The sequence below is a fragment of the Arabidopsis thaliana genome, chromosome 4 (genome assembly GCF_000001735.4).
Source record: "Arabidopsis thaliana chromosome 4, partial sequence".
Lineage (NCBI taxonomy): Eukaryota > Viridiplantae > Streptophyta > Magnoliopsida > Brassicales > Brassicaceae > Arabidopsis > Arabidopsis thaliana.
In genome coordinates, this window is record NC_003075.7 from 14,729,692 (window position 1) to 14,751,797 (window position 22,106).

Sequence of the window (22,106 nt, forward strand, 5' to 3'; positions counted from 1 at the left end):
ATCTTCACAGATATTCTTCTTATTGGTGGTGACAATTCATATTAGTGAAACACTAAATGTGACACTCAAATTAAGTCACTGTAGGAAATAAAGTAATGTGGGGTTTTAGCACTCGTCAAAGACACAATGATTTCTGTGATATGTCCCTGCTTAATAGATATGATCCATCGATTTATCCAATGGTCATATACTCATATATCTCAGCTCGTTTTCTTTTATCATCAAAAAAAAGAAAAGATTTATGAATGTTTTTGGACGGAATCTGAGTTCTGTTAAACTAAATAAAAAATAAAAAAATTAGAAACTTACATTTTAAAGAAAATTATGTAATTTTGAGCGCACACAAATCTACTTTAAATCAACATATATAGATATAAAAATGTGCGTAAAAATTATGCTAATTAGTTTAAATCTTAAGGATAACAATAAAATTATCTAATGTAATTGCAAATTAGTTTAAAATAAAAATATATTGACCTCAAAAAAATAAAGTCTTATATTTATAAATATAAAGTTCATGCTAAAAAAAGGACTTGCATTTCGGTTCAACTCAAATTTTAAATCATTGGACACTAACCGGAGATTGTGGTTAACGATTAAATGAGGATTAACCGAAATAACACGGGTCCCTCTCTGGTTTTGAAATCAGGTATGTAGAGTTTTTGAAATCAGGTATATACATAGAACCCTCTAAATCAGAAGAAGGTTTTCACTTTTGTTGATTGTCCTTAGGACCACTACAACAACCAGAGCAACAACTCTTTTTACTTGTCTCCTCACTCTTCTGCAACAAGCCCACTTCTAGATCCTCTACTTCATCCTCCTCAAGCTTCACCGGTGAAGAAGTAGAAGCACGGTAACATGTAGACACGGCTTCACGCTCATCGCGTAGAAGCATCATACTATTGAGTATCACAAGCAAACAAGTCCCCGCATCTGCAAGAACAGCTGCCCAAACCAGAGGGTAACCTACAAAACCAAGAACCATGATTGCTCCTTTTATGCTCACAGACAAAACCACATTCTCAATCACTTTCTTATGACTTCTCTTCGCTAGTCTCATCCCTTTAGGAATCTTCCTTATGTCGTTTGACATAAGAATGATGTCTCCTGTCTCTGTTGCAAGTGCTGACCCTGAGATCCCCATGGATATACCAATGTCTGCTTTAGCTAAAGCCGGTGCATCGTTAAGCCCATCTCCTACCATCATTGTTGGCCCTTGGATCTTGAAATCATCAATAATTCTTGCTTTGTCTTGTGGAAGAAGTTCAGAGTGAACAATATCCAAAGCATTCTCTAACTGTCAAAGTTATAACTTTCTGATTATATGACTCACAAAATAGAGACGGGAATAATAAGGCAATAGCTCTGCTTCACCTGTTCTTGAGTAGACATAGCTGCGTCTTGGTTATCTCCTGTGAGCATTGCAGTTTGGATTCCTAAGATTTGAGTTCCTTAAGAGCTTGAGCAACCCCATATCGACAACCATCCAAAAGGTTGAAACTTCCGGTCAGTTTTGCTCCCATGTATATGTAACCAATGGTCTTACCTCGCTTCATAGTAGCTTCAATATCCGGAACATTATCTAACATCCACAAAGAAAGGATTTTGTAAAAGTTAGATAGACAGAACAAAAACAACACTCGAGACAGTTCGAAAAACGAATGTAGTTAAAATTGAAAAGTTCAAAGACCTGTTAAGCATCCAGCTCTCTGTGCTATTCTTTTGTTTCCAATGTAGATATCTTGACCATCTATTCTCCCATAAACTCCTTCTCCTGGAAAGTTCTGAAAGTTCTCGACTATATCAGGCTTAGGCTCAACAGAAACTGATCTTGCGTAGTCAATAAGCGCAGCTGCCATCGGATGGCTTGACTTGCACTCAATGCTTGAGACCCTAAGAAAACATCTCAAAGTCCTCTAAGCATCAATTTTTCATCACATACACCCAAAAAAGGTTTAACTCCTGTGGACTTATATATACATACAAACTTACCAGTAAAGCAACTTGTGCAGGTTGATACTGGGAGAAAGAGACCTAAAATCCGAGACCATGAACTCAGCCTTTGTAATAGTTCCTGTTTTGTCAAAAGCAACAATCTTGATCTTTGCTAATGTCTCTAGACAATCACCAGTTTTGATCAGAAACCCTGACGTGGCTGCCTTAGTGAGAGCACAAAAGGTAGCAACAGGTGTGGATAGGATAAGACCACAGGGACAACCACTTACTAACACTACAAGTGCTAAGTGAAACCAATGGCTAAGGTCTTGAACCTTTAACAGTACCGGGATTACCGCAAAACATGCTGCTGACACAACAACAGCTAAACAAACAACAACAACAAATGAATAAAGTTTCATTCTCCATCCATTACATTGAGATTATGATCTAAAAATATGATTCATTACCTGGAGTGTAGTAGCGAGAGCATTTGTCTATAAACCTTTGAGTTTTGGTTTGGCTTTTTTGAGCTTCTTCTACAAGCTTAGTCATTTTCGCAACCACGCAGTCCCGGGCTAGAGCTGTAGTTTTCACCTTTATATAACCTTAGCATACACAAAATTATGGCAATGAGCTGAAAACTTTAGGATCATACTTTAGAAGAGCAAGAGAATGATATTGTTTTGTACCATTAAGATTTATGGTTGCAGCCATAACAGTTGACTCTCTCTGTTTGGAGACAGGGAATGATTCTCCTGTCAATGTTTTCTCATCCACATCACAGCTTCCATCCACCACAACTCCATCGATCGGTATACTTTCTCCAGCTTTAACTGAAACAACGGTGTTGATCCCAACCTCATCAACATCAACTTCTAGTCCAGTATCCGCGATCACTGCCTTCCGTGGCGCTAAGCTCATCAGTGATGACATTACTATGCTTGCCTGAAAACAATTGTTACTTCAGAACAATGATCAACTGATAGAATTAATGAAAACCAGAACTGATTTTCACATTTTTGTATGACTATGACTGTTTAAAATCATCAAGAAACAGAAACCCTAGATTAAGTAACCTTATGAGCAGCACTAGACTCAAGCCAATCTGCAACTGAGAATAAAAACACAATTGTAGCAGCTTCTGTGAAATCCTGCATACATAGCGTTGCTATCACTGTTGAACAAAATTAACCAAATCAGATTCATTTACCTCATCAAACAAAACATAAGCTGATGCTCAGGGAAAAGGATTTGTGTTTTACCAGCAATTAGAGTGAGAGCGTTGATGTCAAGCCTGAACCTTGTGACTGAAGCAACAGCTTTAGCAAGAATGGGGAAAACTCCAGCCACCACGGCAACAATAGCGAGCCATTCAAGCGGACTATAAAAGTATTTGAAGAAGGAGAGAACTAGCAGTACACCAGAAACTATTGCGAAAGGGCTTGGCCATTGACTCTTCAAGCTTGTTTCTCCGTATGGTCTAACACTTGCTTCTAGTCTTGCTTGATTCAGAGCCTTGACTGTCAAGAAATCAATTTTACACACAACAACAAAAAAAAAGGGTTTAATTGACTTTAAGAAAACGTAAACCTTTGCCTCATCAATAGACCAATGATTCAAGACGAAAGTCAAAACGTCGATTGAAAAATAACAGTTTCTGTTACTTACCGATTTGAAGTGGAGAAATCAAAAAAGTATCGTGGACAACGATGACGGTTCTAGAAGGAACGATGACTGAGAATTCTTTAACGCCGTCCACTTGACGGAGAACGTTACCTACGATAGAAACCTCCGATGAACAGCAGATTCCAACGACGTCGAAGTAACTTGTCTGTAAATTCATCTTCTTTGACTCTTCACCTTCCGCCATCGTTGAGCTTGAGATCTCGGACTAAATTTCGAGGAGATACTTTTACGGGATGATGTCGGAGGGAAATTAATTATTTGGTTTAGGCTTACATTATTATTTATAACATTTGAAATTTTCAGTCTCTATAAGGAATGTTATATTAATTGCTCCACGATTTTTTACTATTTCCAAATGTCAATGCTGAGATTGGATACGCATTTAAATTTTATTTTATTAACCATGTAATTTTTGAAAGATTTACATTTATTTAATAGAAATAAATATTAATAAACAACAATTAATTAGTCAATTATAGTAGATTCGATTTTATTATTGAAAAAAAACACTTCAAAACCTATATAGTTTTCCAGATGTTAAAGAAAAAACCTATATAGTTGATATATTAAAATCTTTTTTAGCAAATAATATTTGAGCAGATAGAATCTAACAAATTCTTCTAAATCAAATTCAGATTTTGTTATTAAAGAAAGAGAAAAGAGCCTATTGGGCCATAACATGGGTTCATACAATTCTCAATCAGATAACTTCCGAGGCCTTATAATGACTTGTAATATAAATGGCAATTTCGTGATTAAGTGAGTATGAAAGGGTAGACATGACAAAACCTAACTACAGTACCGAGGTAGCCAATAATTTATCTTGGCTGGGGCCATACTCTGACCGCAGTTTCCATTAATTTACAGAAATACCCACGCTTGGGATATATATGTATATGTAACCATAAGTGTAACATTTTATTAGTTTTCAGTCGTTTTCCAAATTTATGAATCCATTTACATGAGACAAACCAAATCCTTGTTGGTAGGTCCATCCTTTACACTATTAGAACTGAATCATTTTTATTTTTCTTTCACAAGAATAGAATATTTGTCGTAAGCAAAGAAACAAAAGTAAGGTTAAAAATTAGTAAAACAACAAAGGGTTGCATGTAACACAAGGTTTAGAAGGAATAAAATAAACAAAAGTTATGTTAGTAACGTCTTTAGTTAAAAAAAAAGTTTCATAGATGAATAAAACAAACAAAATTGCATGTCCCACGCAGCTATAAAATAAGAAAAAAAAAAATTGCATGTCCTAACGCCACCTAATAATAAATAAAGTGAAATAATAAGACAAACCAAAACACCATTGACTCATTGAGACTGATGTCAAAAAATGAGAAAAAACCAATCACATTGAGAGTTGAGATTTTAACCAATGCAAGGACAATGGCAAAACCGAAAATAAACGTAAAAATCGAGGTTGATAATAACATAACTCATAAAATCCGTATTTTCATGGTGTCTTCTTCTTCTTCTTCACCTTCTTCACTCATCACTACTCACAAATATATTTTTGACCGTTGTTCACTCTCACCTTCTTCACACGCTCCACATCTTCTTCTGATTGACCTTTAACACCTGAAAGGTTTTGTCTTCTCTCTCTATCGTCCAAAAATCTAAACTTTTCTGGTTTTATTTTATAGATTTGGGTCCCTCAGTTTGTTTATTTTACCTTTATTTATGAACAAATGTGCAAAGGGTTTAGATTTTAGCTCCTTGAAGGCTCATAACGCATAAAGTTCTTGGCTTCATCGTTTTCTCTCTTGATTAATTTGGCATTGTATATCTTATGTCTGATTGTGTGAAAAAACCACAAATGAAAGGAGTTTAGACACAAATCACAGTTTAAGACAAAATTATAGTCTTGTTTCTTTCAAATTATGCAAAAAAATCAAGAATCTGAGACATAAGAGAAACGTTTATGTCTCTCTCTTTTAATCAATGCTATGTTGCTTTTCTCAACTGTTTCAAGCGTTATTACATTACTAGCTAAAAATCTTGATGTCTTGTTCTTATTTTTGCAGTTTCTCCTCTTGAGCTTTGGAATTGAAGCTAAGATAAGAAATTTAGAGAGAAATGGGATGTTCTCATTCGAAGTTTGATGACGATGAAGCTGTTCAGATCTGTAAAGATAGGAAACGTTTCATCAAACAAGCAGTGGAACATAGGACTGGGTTTGCTTCTGGTCACATTGCTTATATCCAGTCTCTGAGGAAGGTTTCAGATGCTCTCCGGGAATATATCGAAGGAGATGAGCCACATGAGTTCATGTTGGACACATGTGTCACTCCAGTGAAGAGAATGAGCAGCTCAGGCGGCTTCATTGAGATATCTCCTCCTTCAAAAATGGTTCAGAGTGAGGCAGAGTCGAAATTGAATGTCAACAGTTACTTGATGGCTAGTGGAAGCAGACCGGTTCGGGTTGAAGAAAAGCCTCCTAGATCACCTGAGACTTTTCAGGTTGAGACTTATGGAGCAGATAGTTTCTTTGGGATGAACATGAACATGAACAGTCCGGGACTAGGCAGTCACAATATACCGCCTCCTTCACCACAGAACTCTCAATGGGATTTCTTTTGGAATCCATTCTCGGCATTGGATCAGTATGGATACAGTTATGATAACCAAAATGGTATGGATGATGATATGAGACGGCTGAGGCGGGTTCGGGAAGAAGAAGGGATTCCAGATCTTGAAGAAGATGAATATGTAAAGTTTGAGGATCATCATAACATGAAAGCAACAGAAGATTTTAATGGAGGTAAAATGTATCAAGAAGATAAAGTAGAACATGTTAATGAGGAGTTCACGGACAGTGGATGCAAGATTGAGAATGAGAGCGACAAGAACTGCAATGGAACTCAAGAACGGCGCAGTCTTGAGGTGTCCAGAGGAGGAACTACAGGGCATGTTGTTGGAGTTACATCAGATGATGGAAAAGGAGAGACACCTGGTTTCACTGTGTACTTGAATAGAAGGCCAACAAGCATGGCAGAAGTTATTAAAGATCTTGAAGATCAGTTTGCGATCATATGTACCGCTGGTAAAGAAGTCTCGGGTCTGTTGGAAGCTAGTCGAGTTCAATACACATCCTCTAATGAACTGAGTGGTAAGATTTGTACTTTTCTTTGTTTCTGACTATATATATGAAACGAATGTGGTTCTGAGACTTCTTATTGCAGCCATGACAATGCTGAACCCAGTAGCTTTGTTCCGCTCAGGCGGCTCATCGAGATCTTCTTCCTCATCAAGATTCTTGATCAGCTCTTCTGGAGGTTCAAGGGCGAGTGAATTCGAAAGCAGCAGCGAATTTTCGGAAGAATCTTGTATGCTCTCGGGTAGCCATCAATCAACATTGGACCGACTATACGCGTGGGAGAAGAAACTCTATGATGAAGTCAAGGTAATAACTGAGACTTCTAATAGTATTTTCAGTTCACCTCTCTCTGGTTAACTGACTTGAATGTTGTGACAGTCTGGAGACCGAATACGGATTGCATATGAAAAGAAATGTTTGGTGCTGAGGAATCAGGATGTGAAAGGAGCTGACTCTTCGGCAGTTGATAAAACAAGAGCTACAATAAGAGATCTACATACTCAGATCAAGGTCTCTATACACTCAATAGAGTCTATTTCCGAAAGGATCGAGACTCTTCGCGACCAAGAACTGCTTCCACAGCTTCTTGAGCTTGTTCAAGGGTATGCCAAAACATCTTTCTTGTTTCCTGAAAACATATGTTTCTCTTTGACTGACAATGGCATTTTACAGATTAGCTCAGATGTGGAAAGTGATGGCAGAGTGTCACCAGATACAGAAGCGAACATTGGACGAAGCCAAACTATTACTTGCAACCACACCTTCTAACCGTCACAAGAAGCAACAACAGACTTCACTACCAGAGATCAACTCTCAAAGATTAGCTCGATCAGCATTGCATCTTGTGGTTCAGCTTCGAAACTGGAGAGCCTGCTTCCAAGCATGGATCACATCACAAAGATCCTACATACTCTCTTTAACCGGGTGGTTACTCAGATGTTTCAGATGTGACCCTGACCCAGAGAAAGTCACATTAACGTCTTGTCCTCACCCAATTTATGAAGTCTGCATCCAATGGTCAAGGCTACTCAACGGATTAAACGAGAAGCCAGTACTAGACAAACTCGACTTCTTTGCCTCAGGGATGGGTGCAATCTATGCTCGGCAACTAAAGGAAGACACGTCTCCGGTAACAGATTCTTCGAGGAAGTACTCAAGACCAGAGAGCATGGAGCTTGTTGAAGCTGAGAAAGTGGAAGAAGAGAAGATAATGACTGCAGAGAAACTAGCTGAGATTGCAGTTAAAGTACTCTGCCATGGAATGTCAGTTGCAGTGAGCTCACTCGCCGAGTTCTCCATTAGCTCAGCCGATGAACACTCGAAGCTAGTTACCCATCGAGAGGAGGACATGCCAGAGCAAACCAAGATTTAAACTTTTCTATTCTCAACTTCTCATTTATTTATTTATATATCCTTAGAAGATTAGGACTTTAGGTTAGATTAGCCATGGAAGCTGCATCATCTACTATCAAAAGATAGTTTAGATGGATGGAGATTTGTGTAATATTAAGACACATAAAGTTAGTTCAGTTAGACTTCTAATTTGGGATTTTGGTCATAAACTTATCTTTATAGAACCAAATTCATTACACCGTGTCTTATAGTCAGAATCTTTATCAAAACCTGTCTCTTCTAAACTAAATAGTTGCAGAACAAACACAAAAAGATGAATCTTTAGAAAGAATCTTGATGGTTTCTTGAACTCAAGCTAACATAAAGATCGATGACAAACCTGAATCAATTAGTGAAAGTGTAATTAAGAACAATGGAAAGTGAGCTTATCTCTTGATCGTCTCTCTTCCATGATCGGTCACTGTAAGCTCGAATTCGATCGGAGTTTCGAGAAAAGATCAGTTGGATCGGGTTTGACTTTTTGACATTTGGATACAATTAAAGCCTTTTTGTTTATTTGCCATCCTATTTGGGCTTTGACAAGGCCCAAATCAACTTTGTATATAGAATCGGCAAGAAAATACTGATTTTCTTATATATTGTTGATCAATATGTTACCATCCTTAATTTCACTTCTTTTGATCAATCCGTTTTATTCATTATTCAGTCTATCTGATATATTATTCCATCATTATTACATATGTGTCTGATATATGGTTTCAATCTAGACGAAACCAAGTTTTAAATAAAGGGACTATGCCATTTTAACAATGGAATAGAGCCCTAATTTTAATTCACTAACTGGGATATGTTGAACGGACTAGCTATAGGTCCGTTAAACGCTGCGTTAGCCACCACAGTATTTATCACTTCCGTAGTATGCACGTTATCCCAGAATATGAATTTGTTTCTGTCTGGACAAACCGGTCCGTTCGCCGCACAAAGTTCTTCACCCGGATTAACCGTACAGCAACTCCTATCACCAACCGTAATCCCTACAATATTTCAAATGAACAAATTAGTGTCGGTAACAATTTCATCGTTTTTCTTCTAAGTATAAAATTACCTAGAGCGGCGAAATCTTCAGCATTTCCAGAGAAGAGATCAACATAAGTGAACATAGCTCCCGGTTTGTTGTTGAAATCTGTGACTAGGGCTTTGAGTTTAGTGTTGAAGATGATCACGGCTTGGTTCACTTCTTCTGCGCAGCCAGTGCCGCCACCGAGGGTAGCAACAATCCGTGGTGTACATCCGATCTTACCGATACCGAACAACGCTACATTCCTCGCTCCTAGTACGTACAATTGCTACACATTGTCACATACAAAAACATATCAATGTTAAGATATCCCACATATAGAAAATGTTGCTCTATATATTCTAGATAAACGAATGCATGTATGCCATAATCATATAATGATCTAATACTTACCGTCAGATAGATACGGTAGAGGCTTATGAGAGATCGAGCGTACTGGTCAGGATTAAATAGACGACGAGCTAGAGTAGGAGGCGACAAGAAGTAGTTGTTGAGGTAATCGTTGCTTCCGATGTTGATTGTGTATAGACATTGCCTTAACCGACTCAGTGGCACCGCCGCGGTTATGATAGCGGAAAAGTGGTTGTTTACTTGCTGTCTCAAACTGATTCTCTCACCCTATTTATATGTTCAAGATTTTAGGTTTTTTTAAAGTATTATATATATTTATTTATCGTAGGGTTGTTACCATATTTTCGCTGGTTTCTTCGCGGATACCGCCGGCACCGGAAGCATAGTTGAGTCCGATGTTAGCTTGTGCCTGTGATGCTCCGGCAAATGGTGGAATTGGGTTATTGAAACCCGCTAGTTCAGCTAAAAGTAAAAATAGTTCAACTTTGTTAAATATATGAACTATTAAATAAATAATAATGAGACAAGACGCTTGAATTAATATTAATCTGATAACTTTGAATTTTCTTTTAAAATATATTTTTATTAGTATTGTTGAACTCCACAACAATGAATTTTCATTCCAAATATAATTATACTCTTTTAATACCAAAGTATATGTTTGTTTTGGATCGGATTCAAGTATACTAAAATATATGATTAATGTAATTAAGTTTGACTGAAATTTTAGGAATTCTTCTCAAAGTTTTGGAAATGTTTAGAATTTTAAGATTTTGGTGGTGATTTTAGAAAGAAAATATAAAATGCTGTATTTTCTAACCTTGAATACTTTTTTGAAAAAAAAAAAAAGAAGTTCATCCATATCCAAGTGATGTTAGAAAAGAAAATTTAAAATGCTGTATTTTCTAAAGTTAACCTTCACTTCTTTTTTTGAAAAAAATAAATTCATGCATATACAGTTTAAACATTATGGACAACTGTCTTTATAATTTTTTTCTGTAAGAACCCGATCATGGTCGGCTATATGACAATCGAATAACGTAAGAAAAAATGGATTCAGCTAATTAAATCAAGAAAACCGGATTGAAAACTTACCGATAACGTCTGGAATATTCCGACCGTTGCTAAACCGACCGGTTGGACCTTGAAAGTAATCTATACCATAAGGTAAATAGTTGACCTTGGCCTTGGTGTTCAAGGCATTGTTGTTACCGTTGTCGAAGACAGAGTCTCCAAACACGAAGTAACACGGCGTTTGCTGTCCATGCACCGCTGGTGCCACCGCCGCGACTGCAAACACGGTGGCCAAAATAATCCACAATGCCTTGGACTCTCCCTCGACCATTTTTCGCAAATCGAATTATACGAAAAATGAGGAGAGAAGAAAAAGCTTGATGAGAGAAGAAGAAAAGTGGGCTTATTGTATTATATGGACTAGATTTGTAAGTCTGATGGTTAGAGGGGATTTTGCTTAGACAAGTAGAAAATTATGCGACTATATATAGGATGAGGCAGTGAGTGAATCAAGGGAGACTTGGAGAACTATATAAATTGTTTTGCATGAATTAAGAGGTTTTTCTTTTAATATTATTTATTTGAGGTGGACGTGTTGGTAATATTATTATTTTTTGTTAAGCTGAAGAATTGTCATGTAATTTACTTATGTTTACTAAAATATATGTTACAAAATACACATAGGTTGTTTTTTTCCAAAGCATACAAATAGGTAGAGAAAGCTTTATATATATATATATATATATATATATATATATATATATATATATTATTTAAGGTGGACGTGTTGGTAATATATATGACGGCTGTAAAATTTTATTTGTAAGAAAAATATGAAAAAGGTATAATTAATAAACCATAGACAAAATCTTTCAAAACCAAACAAGTGCATAACGATCCCATGCAAAAAGTTTGGTTAAGAATTAGGATATGCCAGATTCCACCAAATGCAAATGAAACCTAACCATACATGCTTTCAATGACATCTTCAAAATGATCCACAAATAGTTTATCGTTCTCTGCATCCACTAATAATTTTTCCTTCACTCCCAATAAGATATTGTAGTGAAATTACTAACTTGAAAATATACTTGGGCTAAAATTCAAGTTTGTAAATGTATCACATATTTTCTTAACAATATGAAATCATCAAAATTAAATATAATATATCAAAATTCGTTATAGTTTATCTCTCAACATCGTAATTGTAGTGTATATAGATGTTTATTTTGCAACAAAGTTATACAAGTTTACCGTTGAACAAAGATATGTATATACATTGTGGCCGTGTAAGATTTAAAAGAAAAACAAAAAGAAGTTAGTTAATTGGTTAATTAGAAAAAGGGCTACAAATGCCGTATTGAGAAGGTTATACCGTATACTCAACATATGTTTAATTATTTGACTATATACAAATTAAATTTGAAATCCGTGTCTAATACGGATCAATAAGTCAATGTCTTTCATTATTCGGTAAAATAATAAAAACAGATTTGTTTTGAACGAGTTGGCCACTTTCTAGTAACCATAATACGATATGCCTTTTTTTTGGGTCAACTTGTAACTATAAACTTTGATAGACGACTTTTCATATTGTCTTATTGATGATGTAACTAGTTCTTTATATTTAGAGATGGACCAGATGATATTACATAATAGGTAATGTAGAAACATGTATTATCGAAAATATATTATATGTAAGTCCCCAAAACAATGATAATATGATATAATAACTAACCATTATCCAATTTTAACACTCAACCATTTATAATTTGTTGACCAATGATAACACACAAGACCTTTTATTGAGGTAACTGTAATAATTTCATTTTTTGGGGGTCAAATGTTATAAGTCTAACAAGAGTGTTTCTTACAAAAAGTCTTTACAGTGTTAATTATCCAAACACCATACTAAATAAACTCAAGTTGATCACATTTTTAACATGTTAACATCTTTGTAGATATGAAATAAGAGTTGACTTTTGAAAAGAGTTTATCAATAACAATGTTACTTCTGAACTTTCATCACTTGTAATGGCCCAATGGGCTTTTTTCAATGAATCCATTAATAGACAAAAACCAAAAAAAAAAAAAAAAAGTCGCCGTCGATTTGTTTATCACCGACTCAACCACCGGTAGGGTTTAAGGTTTCTCATACACTCTCCTTCTATTGCCGCCGTAATAATCAAATCAATCTTCTTCTTCTCCTCTAACCCAATTTTGGAACTTGAAAGATGTTGAAAAGGAAGCTTACGAGTCCGAAGAAATCTAAGCCGTCGAAGAAGACGAAGAAGAACTCTAAAACCCAATTCGATGATTCTCCAGTAGAGGTCGTAGAAACCAAAGCTGAAGAGCTTCCGCGTACGGGTTCGAAGAAATCGAATCCGTCGAAGAAGAGAAAGCAGACGAAGAAGAATTCTGAAACTCAATTTGAAGATTCTTCAGTAGAGGTCGTAGAAACCAAAGCTTGTGACCAGGAGGAAACGGTTACGGACATTGTTGTTGAAGAGGGTCCATGGAAGAACCTTGAACTCATACTTTCGTTGCAGAGCAATACATTGGGCTTTAAAAAGTAAGCTCTTTGCTTTACTTGACGATGTTACTGTTTATGTTTGCTAAAGCTTGTGACTTTGGAGAACATAAGCAAAAAGTACCAAAAATGTTGCTGATATGTTTGTTGTTTATGAAAGGTACAATTTTTATTGAATAATTAAAGGAATATGATTTGCAGGAAGGTGGAGTTGGCTTTTAGTTTTGTTAAAGGTTATGGAGGAGAAAATGGGACTAATGAGGATGAAGAATGTCAAGCGGTTAAGATATCGCGGCTGATTATATTTCTCAGCGACTGGATCCAGTCTCTTTTGATTCCTTCAGAGAAGAATATTAAAGTTAAGTGTGATTTAGATTCTGAACCATGTTTGGACTTCAGGTGTTGGGAGATCTTCAGTTTCTGCTTGAAGGAGGCGACAATCTTGGGAGTCTCTTTAAATTTGTCAAGAAACCTATTAAAGGCTATTGGGCTTATCACGGGAAGATTTTTATCTGCCCTGAACGAATCCTTGGCTACGGGGGTTGATTTCTGCAATGGTCAAGGTTTTGTAGTTTACAGTTCTGTGGTTGATTGTCTCGGCTTGTTATTTTCATCGAAAAGTGGCATGTCTAATGACAATTTAGACTTGTGGTTTTCGACTGTTGAACCAGTTCTGAAGCTCACACATACGGTTCTTGTAGAGAATATCAAGGATAGTCTTGGTGACAGACATGTCCTTAAATTCTCTTGCTTGGTTCTTGAGCCATTCTCTAGGTTCTTAATGACTCATCCAACTACGAAGAATGGGTTTTGTGATTTTCTGGACAAGCTTTTTGAGCCATTTATGGATGTGTTGGGTTTATTAAATCTCATCGAGGACAAAAACAAGGATTTGGAGATATCCTTGCTGAGGTTGATTGAAGACATATTATCTCTGGCTCTGTTTCATTCAGCTCATATTGATGGGTTCTTAGGCCTGGGTGGAGCGAAAAAGTATTTACCAGAATCGAAAGAGAACAAAACTATTCTGAAAAGCTATCATCGGCATTTTTTTACCAAGTTCAAAAATATGCTATTAATGAAGAAGGAGTTGGAGCTGAGCTGTATGGGGTCATTGTTTAAAGTGTTTATTTACAGAGTGATGAAACAACAAAGAGATCCTAATCAGTTGCAGGAAGGCATGATGACAAAGGCCTCAAATGCGAGGCAAGCAGAAGAAAGGCCATGGAAGCTGGCGGACACAGCTACAAATGATAATGGGTCTTCTACAAAAAGTCATTACTCAAGTTCCCTCCGGCTGGAGACACGAAAATCAATTTTTGATTTCTTCCTGCATCTTATGGAACCTATATTACTTGAGATCAATGGATATAATCAGTCTGGCTCTGAAATGGCTCCTTTATTGGGTGATTTTTGTTGTGTTATTAAGTCAGCAAATAGTTTGCTGTTCAACTTTGCTCATGAGCGAATGTATGTGAAGACAGAAGATGCATCTGAAGGAGCTTGCTCTTGTTTTTTGAGGACGATCTTCAAAACAATAGTTTCAGTTGCTTCTGAATTAAAGAAACATTGTCCATATGATAATGGGTCAGAGATGCATGTTTTGTTAGCCAAGGAGCTAGTAACCGCAATAGGCTATCTGTTACATATTGAATACGAAATCATTGAGAGTGATTTAGTTACTTTGTGGCTAATCATTCTCTCTTTCCTGGAGTTTAGTAGTTTGTCACCAGAGAATTCAGAAGGGGACTGCCCGTTGACTTCATTGTTAGTTGGCCTTGGATGCCAGCTGATAACTTTATATAGTGACCTTCGCCAGGTTTGTCAAAAATTTATTCCTTTTCAGTGGTTGCGTTTTCTGCCTTGCTAGTATCTGTTATGTTCTTATTTTCCTTCTGAAGAATGCTAATTTGTTCCCCGGATGATGTAGGTAAGTGTTGCTGTATTTTCTCTGTTCAAAGCTGTAAGGCTTGTGATGCCTGTTGTGACACCTGCTGATGGTGATGATGATGAGATGATTGCCACTGAAGAGCTTCCACTATCAACTGTGTTCCCTTTCCGTTTAGAGAGAAGTGAAAAATCAGTGGAAAAGCTCTTGTCATCTCAAGCTTTAAGACTTGCTATACATAAAGCTATTAAAGTGATACCAGAAGGCCAAGCAAGTGGTTGTATCAAGAGCTTGACTGCAGATGTATCAAAAACCATGAAATGGATAAAACAAGTTTGTTGCTCAACAGGTGCTACAGAACAAGATGGACAGGTGGCAGCATTCTTGGCTGGATCTTTGTCTGATATTTATTCACTAATTCTCGACTCAATAACTATTACAACAGGGAATAGTAACCTTGTTGGCCAGTCCATGAAAGATCTGTTGGATCTCATCAGTCCTTGCTTAACCCACCTGGTTTCTTCAGACTCCGATTGCATCGAAAATTTCCTTTCTGCTCTCACCGGAAAAGATTTGGAGATTGTGATGGCTGAAAAGAAGATAGAGACCTACAGAAAGTCTGTGCGCTTGTTTGTTATATTCGTCTTGCGTATTTACATGTCTTCCAGAAGCTTATATAGGCAGGTGATTAGTCTTATGCCTCCGAAAAAAACAAAGGATATGGCTGGTATTAAGGGCGACTCTGTTGCAGTTCGTTGCGGAAGCGATTGGATAAAAGAGAAAAGTTGGAATTATGAAGGATATTTTTCATGGATCTCCCAACCTTCTGCTTCCATTGTTGACACTATTAAACACATTTCAGCTTTTTACCTTAAGGATGACAGTGCAGATTGCTCCTTGCTGATATATATATTGTATGGAGTCGCTCTTCAGAGACTTGTTGATTTAAACAGCCACATAAAATCACTTGATTATGTGTCACAGATAAGTGATAATCAGATAAATGATACAATGCTCAAGCATGTATCAGTTCTTAAGCGTGAAGGAGAAGAGCTTACTGATTTCCTTTTAGGCAACAACATCATATCAGGTTTTGTTGATGATGGAACATTTGAGACGATAAAAGACACTGATCAGTGGGTTCTTAGGGTTTCTGGCATCAACGGGAAGTGTTTGCCTACTATGCGTTTGTGGGTTCTTAGCCAGCATATTGATCTTTGGTGCCCCCATGCAGGAAAAAAGAAATTGAAGAATTTCCTGTCTCAGCTAATAGGTAGTTCCGTTCCTTGTATATTGAACGGAGTGGGTATGTCTACTCTTGGCTGGGAAAATAATGTAGACAAGGGCTCTCAAAAGAAGAAAATAGGGTTGGAACAGTTCTCGTTTGGACTTCTATTTGATTCAGTACTGTATGAACACGAAGTAAGTCATCTTTCATTGTGCGAAGTTCCAATTCCATATTTACTTTGTTTCTTTAAGCGCTATATCCAGACATTCATTTGAGTTTTTCGACAACTAGTTTGTTCGCAGGTATTTGGCCCCGAGTTTTTCTCACGTACTGAAAATGACAGCAGAAACGTTTTTCAAGGATATTACTGAAGAAGTAAACTTTGATTCTCCATCAGATTGGTCAGAGGTGTTAATTTTGCTTGAAAGTTCAATTGCTAACTTATCTGGAAAGCTTAAATCAGAAGCCTTTCTAGAGGCACATGTGTCACTGCTGGACAATCGGAAGTTCACAGCTTGCCAAAATTTGCTAAATCTGTTAGGTGTGATGCCCAAGGAGTATACGAATAAGAAGTCGTTCCAACTTTATGCAAGTTATGTTCTCGACCTTGAGAGGTAAATGATAGTATATAGCATATACCTTTCTTGTATGTTTGCTGCAGTAAAGCATGTCAATAATCCTTAAAAATTTCATTGGCAAACATTTTAACAAATATTACTTTTGTCATCATCTCTTGTAGGTTTATAGTTTTTAGCATGTTGAGATGTTTGAACAAGCTGTCCTGTGGTGATATGCAAAACCTTTTCAGCCTTTTCAGTACTTGCAGAAAAACTTTGAAAAGTATTGCTATGATTTCTTGCGACAAGGTACTAGGAGCTACCAAGTTGCCTTTATCTGATAGTTCGTTGTTGGCTTCTTGGCTTTTTAAATCAGCACAAGCTGCGACTTGTCAAGTGAGATTTAGGAATGATGTTACAGGAAAAGCAAGGGACGCCCTCTTTTCTTTGATGGATCACACATCGTATATGTTTCTAACCGTAAGTAAATATCAATTTAGCAAGGCACTACCATTTTCTGATGAAAAACTCATTTCATCAGAAATTTCTGAGGGAACTGGACAAGCGAACCTTATAATTGAGAACTTGACAGAACAGGCAGAAACTCTACTAAATGCTTTGAGGGCTACCTTCAGAGATGAGAAAACAGCCTTTAAATGTGAGAGTCTGATACTGAACAAGTTAACACCTATATTTTCTTGTTTTAGTGGGTTGTTGTGGGGATTAGCATCTGCAGTGAGTAACAGAGATATGCAGAAGAATCATCAGAACGCAAAACTGAGATGGAAATCAGAACAGTTCTCAAAGCTTTCCCGCATTATCCATGTGCTTAGCAATTTTTTCGAGGTTTTTGCACAGTGTCTGTTTCTTAGTGGTGATGTGCAGCGAGAAATCCAAACCAATATCAACTGGACCAGATTGCTTGATGGGACCGAGGGTTCAAATGGTCTTGTGTGTGGTGACGTAGTAGAGACTAGTGATGTGAAAAAGAAAATTATTGAGAGCTTGATAAAGGGTGATTCTTCAGAAGTAGTATTGGCACTCAAGCATCTGTTAATTGCTTCTGCTGCTATTTTAAGGTTAAACCTGCAAATTGATGGCATTACATTCTCACCTACATTTGTCTCTGTTCTCACGAACATTTCGAATGATTTACTGTCTGTATTCGCTGACATGAGCGAGGCACCACTTGAATTCTCATTTATTTGGTTGGATGGTGCAGTTAAAGTTGTAGAAGAACTAGGGAGCCAATTCTGCTTATCTAACCCTACATTAAACATAGATCTGTACTCAAAGTTGATTGAGTTGCACCTGAAGGTGATTGGGAAATGCATATCACTACAAGGAAAAGAGGCTACCTTGGAATCTCATGAGACAGGATTTGGTACTAATGCAATCCATGCTAAGCTAGTGCTAACAGAAAAAAAACGGTCTCACAGATTGCATTGGTTGGACGAATTAAAACAGAGGCTTAGGATGTCATTTAAAGTGTTTATACATAGTTCCTCAGAGCTACACTTATTGTCAGGAGTACAAGCTATAGAAAGAGCACTGGTTGGAGTATGGGAAGTGTGCCCAGCTATCTATTGCATACAGACTGGAAATAGAGATGGAGGCAGAATTTCTGAAACCGTCGCTGCTGGTCTTGACTGTCTGGACCTAATTCTGGAACATGCCACAGGTAAAAATTGTTTTCTAAAAGGCAATCTTAGTAAAGTTGATGTTAAAAGTTGTAACAGTGAACTTACAGTAATGAAACGAATCTAGTTACTATTTTTTTCTGAAACACATTGGGAACCCAAATTTTGATGTTTTTGCTGAAGTTATCATTATTGCCTATTTGACTGAATAGTACTATTGTTTTGTAGGTCGCAAACGTTTGAATGTGGTTAAAAGGCACATTCAAGGCTTAATGTCTGCAGTGTTTGGTATAATGGCTCACATGCAGAGTCCATTTATTTTCTTCTCAAATGCAGTCGTTGGCAACCAGGGTTCCAATTCTCCAGATTCTGGGGCAGTCATTCTCATGTGTGTTGGAGTCTTGATAAGAATAGCAGGGAAACACGCTTTGTTTCGGATGGATTCATCCCACGTAAGTCAATCCATACATATACCCGGAGCAATTTTTCTTGATTACCTCCACGCAACAAGGGTGGGATTCTCGGTTTTGGATGGAAATCTGTTATCTAAGGATGATCAGCAACAAGATCTTTTAGGATGCTCAAAAGAACTTCAAGTAGACAGGAAATTCTCAGTGAGCCTGTATGCTGCTTGCTGCCGACTACTATATACAGCTGTTAAGCATCATAAGAGGTAAGTAGAATTTTATTTTGCTTACACACAAAGTCCTGTTAAATTTTACCATCTTAGAACTGCGTCTAATTTTGTTCTTGCTGTGACATATCAACATCTAGTCAAACTGAGGGGTCCATTGCTACACTCCAAGAATCTGTTTCCGCGCTTCTTCATTGTCTGGAGACAGCAGGAAAAAATTTGGGTAATTGTGTTTCATGGGAAGTGGAAGAGGGAATTAGATGTGCTTGTTTCCTCCGGAGGATCTATGAAGAGGTACGTCAATGAAAATACCCTTTCTTCCTTTTGTGTTTGAGAATGCAAAACTATTTCAGTTTTACCGATATTGTGGACTAAGAAGCTGTCAACTAAGTTTACATATTCGTTTCAACGGAAATTGCAATTAAGATCGGATGTCTTAATGATTCTACAACTAGCTGTGTCTCATTTTTGCTTATAAAACAACTGGATTGCAGCTAAGACAGCAGAAGGAGGTCTTTGGACAGCATTGTTTCAAGTTCTTGTCAACTTACATATGGGTTTCTTCCGGATATGGACCTCTTAAGACGGGTCTTGAAAGGTAACATTCTTCTCCCATTTATGTCTCTCTTCATACATTTTCCCTTCTCGTAAGAACGTTCATCAGAAAAGAGACTATGAACTACTACTAACTGCAAATATGGCTTAATGGTGTTTGTCCTTAAGTTTTACTAGCCACCAAAATAAGTAAATACGAATTAATTGATTTTTGCAACTTTTGCAGGGAGGTAGATGAAGCTTTAAGGCCTGGTGTGTATGCTCTTATAGACTCTTGCTCACCTAACGATCTTCAATATCTCCATACAGTATTTGGTGGTAAATAAATACCCTTTTTACTTGCAACATCTTATTTTTTTGTTTTTTTTAATGTTCCAATTTTAGAATCGGTTTTTGTACATAATTTGTTCGTCCCCTTCTTTCTTTGTTCTTCTGCAGAAGGTCCTTGTAGAAACTCCCTAGCAACTCTGCAACAAGACTACAAGTTGAATTTCAAGTATGGAGGAAAAGTCTAGAAAACTTGCGATTACTTTTCTACCTCTCATGTTGCGGCTGAGTCTTTGGGGGTGGGGACAATGGGTGTTGCTCTCTTGTTGAATTTGTAAAGTTGGGCATTCTCTAAGACCAGAGAATTGTCACTTTTGTTCTTATTGTGTTCCTTTGTGAAAGTACAATAAAATGCAAACCACGTAACCATGTGTTTTTGCCTAATATAGTAATATGATTAAGATTTTGTTTCACAAAACTATTGTTTATCTTCTAAACCAAAATATATACTATATGCTAATCTGCCTCTATTAAATAAAAAATAAATAAACTGCGCAATAAAAGAAAAAAAATCTTAGATATTTTAGACTATTTAATTTGGGCAATAAATGTTTTAGGATTTTTAAGAATGAAGGATCGTTTGTGGTAGACTCTTGCCTTTGTGTTGTTTTTGTTTTTGTTTTGAAGATGGTAATGGTATGTCAAGTGAGAAAATAGTTAGGCATGGGCATAATACCCAGAATCGAATACCCGAACCGAAAAACCCGAAAAATAACCGAACCGAATCCGAACCTAATTTTTAGAATTACCCGAATGGGTTCTAAACTTCACTACCCAAAAAAACCCGAACCGAATCTAATACCCGTGGGTACCCGAATACAAATATAAACTTAAAAATATTACTTATATATATATTTGTAATACCTCAAACACCCAAAATTAAAATTATAAATCCGAATATATTAGATATTTTTTGTAATTCATATACATTTGGATATATTTAGGATTAAAGTAACCAATGTTATAGTTTTCTTTTAGATAATTTAAGTATTTTGGTTACATTTGGTTATATTTGGATAAAAAGTAATCAATATATTTACGGGTAATCGGGTATTTCGGGTAGATTTGGGTATATATGAGTAAAAAACCCGAACCTAACCCGAACCTGAAAATATTTTGGTTATTTTTGGTTATTTTTACATTTTTACTAAAATAACCGAACCGATCCGAACCCGAACCGAAACCGAACCGAATTTTAAAAATATCCGAATGGTTCTCAACCTCCTACCCGAATAGACCCGATACCCAAAAAAAATGAACCGAACCCGAATGGGTACCCGAATGCCTACGCCTAAAAATTGTAATCGATAAATAAGACATGATTTAACGCTAACTAGAGAAATATGTATATTGATTCTTGTCTCTTTTTTTTTTTCACAATACTGATTCTTGTCTGCCACTAAACAATCACACTCTTTGCTAGGAATTTAAATAATTATATTTTATTTTAAAAAAAAGAAATTCCCAATGATTGTCAAAGCTTTGATAGGCCACAGTATCTTGCCTATTCACGGCGGCTCCGACCATCAGTTTCCACGGTGCCGGCGGCTATATACGATAGTCGTTGTGAAGAAAAAGGTCCTTTTCGTCAAATCATTTTACATTGGAGCCGAAAGTGTGTACTTTACTTTGGTCGGTTTTTGATATTTTATCATTACTTTATTCTGAAAATAAAATTAAGTTTGATGTATTCATTTCTTGAGACTTTAAAGACAATAGTAGAATATATATTCTCCTTGTTATAAATATGATTGGGTGACATGGTACGACCGCGATATAAATTCTATATATATCATCAACTCTGATATTAAGAAAAATTACGATAAAACGAAAGGATATAAAAAAATAGTCAAACTTTAGCGATATAACAAAAATTATTGATTGTACAAAGTTTTGTATTGCTGTCATATTAGACCGTAAAATTTTATGACGATCCCAATTCCCAACCCTAAACTAACACCACAATTATTGAGCACATTCAAATGCTGTCATTTTTATTACTCGTACGTACACATGAATAAGGTGGAAATGTCATATTTGGGAAAACACCATAAAACAATATGTATGTCGTTCACTTTGGTCTCATATAAACGCTAGCCAAATCATACAGAGGTAATGGTAATGTTTTTTTATCGACGGCAACGAAAGTTTATGCTAATATGTTTATAAATTACTTTTATTGATTAATATGATTATCTCTGTATAGTTGTGGACGTGTGTA

The 22,106-nt window shown here is 36.5% G+C and overlaps 4 protein-coding genes across 9 annotated transcripts; 2 read left to right on the forward strand and 2 right to left on the reverse strand.

The window, feature by feature from the left end:
• Positions 1–523: 523 nt before the first annotated feature.
• Positions 524–3,937, reverse strand: HMA3 (heavy metal atpase 3). 2 transcript variants are annotated; one of them, NM_119158.4, is made up of 9 exons: positions 3,610–3,937; positions 3,204–3,461; positions 3,018–3,115; positions 2,631–2,886; positions 2,409–2,546; positions 1,996–2,323; positions 1,694–1,896; positions 1,378–1,585; positions 524–1,300 (listed from the first exon to the last, which is right to left on the reverse strand). In NM_119158.4, the coding sequence occupies exons 1-8, from the start codon at positions 3,809–3,811 to the stop codon at positions 1,440–1,442; spliced, it is 1,629 nt and encodes a 542-aa protein (NP_194741.2). In that variant the 5' UTR covers positions 3,812–3,937; the 3' UTR covers positions 524–1,300; positions 1,378–1,439. The 2 variants fall into 2 exon arrangements, with proteins under 2 accessions (NP_194741.2, NP_001328455.1); NM_001341994.1 differs by lacking the exon at positions 3,610–3,937 and having other exon boundaries at positions 3,204–3,496.
• An 826-nt stretch (positions 3,938–4,763) lies between these two features.
• AT4G30130 (DUF630 family protein (DUF630 and DUF632)) lies at positions 4,764–8,644 on the forward strand. Of its 4 annotated transcripts, NM_119159.2 has the most exons (5): positions 4,764–5,218; positions 5,658–6,742; positions 6,816–7,036; positions 7,109–7,332; positions 7,403–8,644. In NM_119159.2, the coding sequence occupies exons 2-5, from the start codon at positions 5,710–5,712 to the stop codon at positions 8,100–8,102; spliced, it is 2,178 nt and encodes a 725-aa protein (NP_194742.1). In that variant the 5' UTR covers positions 4,764–5,218; positions 5,658–5,709; the 3' UTR covers positions 8,103–8,644. The 4 variants fall into 4 exon arrangements, with proteins under 4 accessions (NP_194742.1, NP_001329517.1, NP_001329519.1 ...); NM_001341996.1 differs by having other exon boundaries at positions 4,764–6,742; NM_001341997.1 differs by having other exon boundaries at positions 5,049–5,218; positions 7,109–8,590.
• Positions 8,635–11,051, reverse strand: CDEF1 (GDSL-like Lipase/Acylhydrolase superfamily protein). The gene is made up of 5 exons (NM_119160.3): positions 10,608–11,051; positions 9,850–9,974; positions 9,555–9,779; positions 9,189–9,429; positions 8,635–9,117 (listed from the first exon to the last, which is right to left on the reverse strand). The coding sequence occupies exons 1-5, from the start codon at positions 10,855–10,857 to the stop codon at positions 8,912–8,914; spliced, it is 1,047 nt and encodes a 348-aa protein (NP_194743.1). The 5' UTR covers positions 10,858–11,051; the 3' UTR covers positions 8,635–8,911.
• A 1,549-nt stretch (positions 11,052–12,600) lies between these two features.
• AT4G30150 (Urb2/Npa2 family protein) lies at positions 12,601–20,351 on the forward strand. 2 transcript variants are annotated; one of them, NM_001341998.1, is made up of 11 exons: positions 12,698–12,856; positions 12,977–13,098; positions 13,258–14,875; positions 14,987–16,366; positions 16,464–16,786; positions 16,912–18,410; positions 18,598–19,042; positions 19,144–19,297; positions 19,498–19,601; positions 19,785–19,876; positions 19,997–20,296. In NM_001341998.1, exons 1-11 carry the CDS (start codon positions 12,761–12,763, stop codon positions 20,071–20,073), a joined length of 5,910 nt encoding a protein of 1,969 aa, NP_001329710.1. In that variant the 5' UTR covers positions 12,698–12,760; the 3' UTR covers positions 20,074–20,296. The 2 variants fall into 2 exon arrangements, with proteins under 2 accessions (NP_194744.2, NP_001329710.1); NM_119161.3 differs by having other exon boundaries at positions 12,601–13,098; positions 19,997–20,351.
• Positions 20,352–22,106: the final 1,755 nt, after the last annotated feature.

Excerpts from the sequence above, each read along its gene's own strand:
- HMA3 (NM_119158.4), bottom strand. The coding sequence starts at position 3,811 with ATGGCGGAAGGTGAAGAGTCAAAGAAGATGAATTTACAGACAAGTTAC. Across the intron at positions 3,116-3,203 it reads CGCTCTCACTCTAATTGCTG|TGATAGCAACGCTATGTATG; the intron begins GTAAAACACAAA and ends TTTGTTCAACAG. Across the intron at positions 2,324-2,408 it reads CTCTCGCTACTACACTCCAG|CTGTTGTTGTGTCAGCAGCA; the intron begins GTAATGAATCAT and ends TTGTTTGTTTAG.
- AT4G30150 (NM_119161.3), top strand. The coding sequence starts at position 12,761 with ATGTTGAAAAGGAAGCTTACGAGTCCGAAGAAATCTAAGCCGTCGAAG. Across the intron at positions 16,787-16,911 it reads TATGTTCTCGACCTTGAGAG|GTTTATAGTTTTTAGCATGT; the intron begins GTAAATGATAGT and ends CATCTCTTGTAG. Across the intron at positions 19,043-19,143 it reads GCTGTTAAGCATCATAAGAG|TCAAACTGAGGGGTCCATTG; the intron begins GTAAGTAGAATT and ends ATCAACATCTAG.
- AT4G30130 (NM_001341996.1), top strand. The coding sequence starts at position 5,710 with ATGGGATGTTCTCATTCGAAGTTTGATGACGATGAAGCTGTTCAGATC. Across the intron at positions 7,037-7,108 it reads AACTCTATGATGAAGTCAAG|TCTGGAGACCGAATACGGAT; the intron begins GTAATAACTGAG and ends ATGTTGTGACAG. Across the intron at positions 7,333-7,402 it reads CTTCTTGAGCTTGTTCAAGG|ATTAGCTCAGATGTGGAAAG; the intron begins GTATGCCAAAAC and ends GGCATTTTACAG.
- CDEF1 (NM_119160.3), bottom strand. The coding sequence starts at position 10,857 with ATGGTCGAGGGAGAGTCCAAGGCATTGTGGATTATTTTGGCCACCGTG. Across the intron at positions 9,430-9,554 it reads TCTACCGTATCTATCTGACG|CAATTGTACGTACTAGGAGC; the intron begins GTAAGTATTAGA and ends GACAATGTGTAG. Across the intron at positions 9,118-9,188 it reads TGAAGATTTCGCCGCTCTAG|GGATTACGGTTGGTGATAGG; the intron begins GTAATTTTATAC and ends GAAATATTGTAG.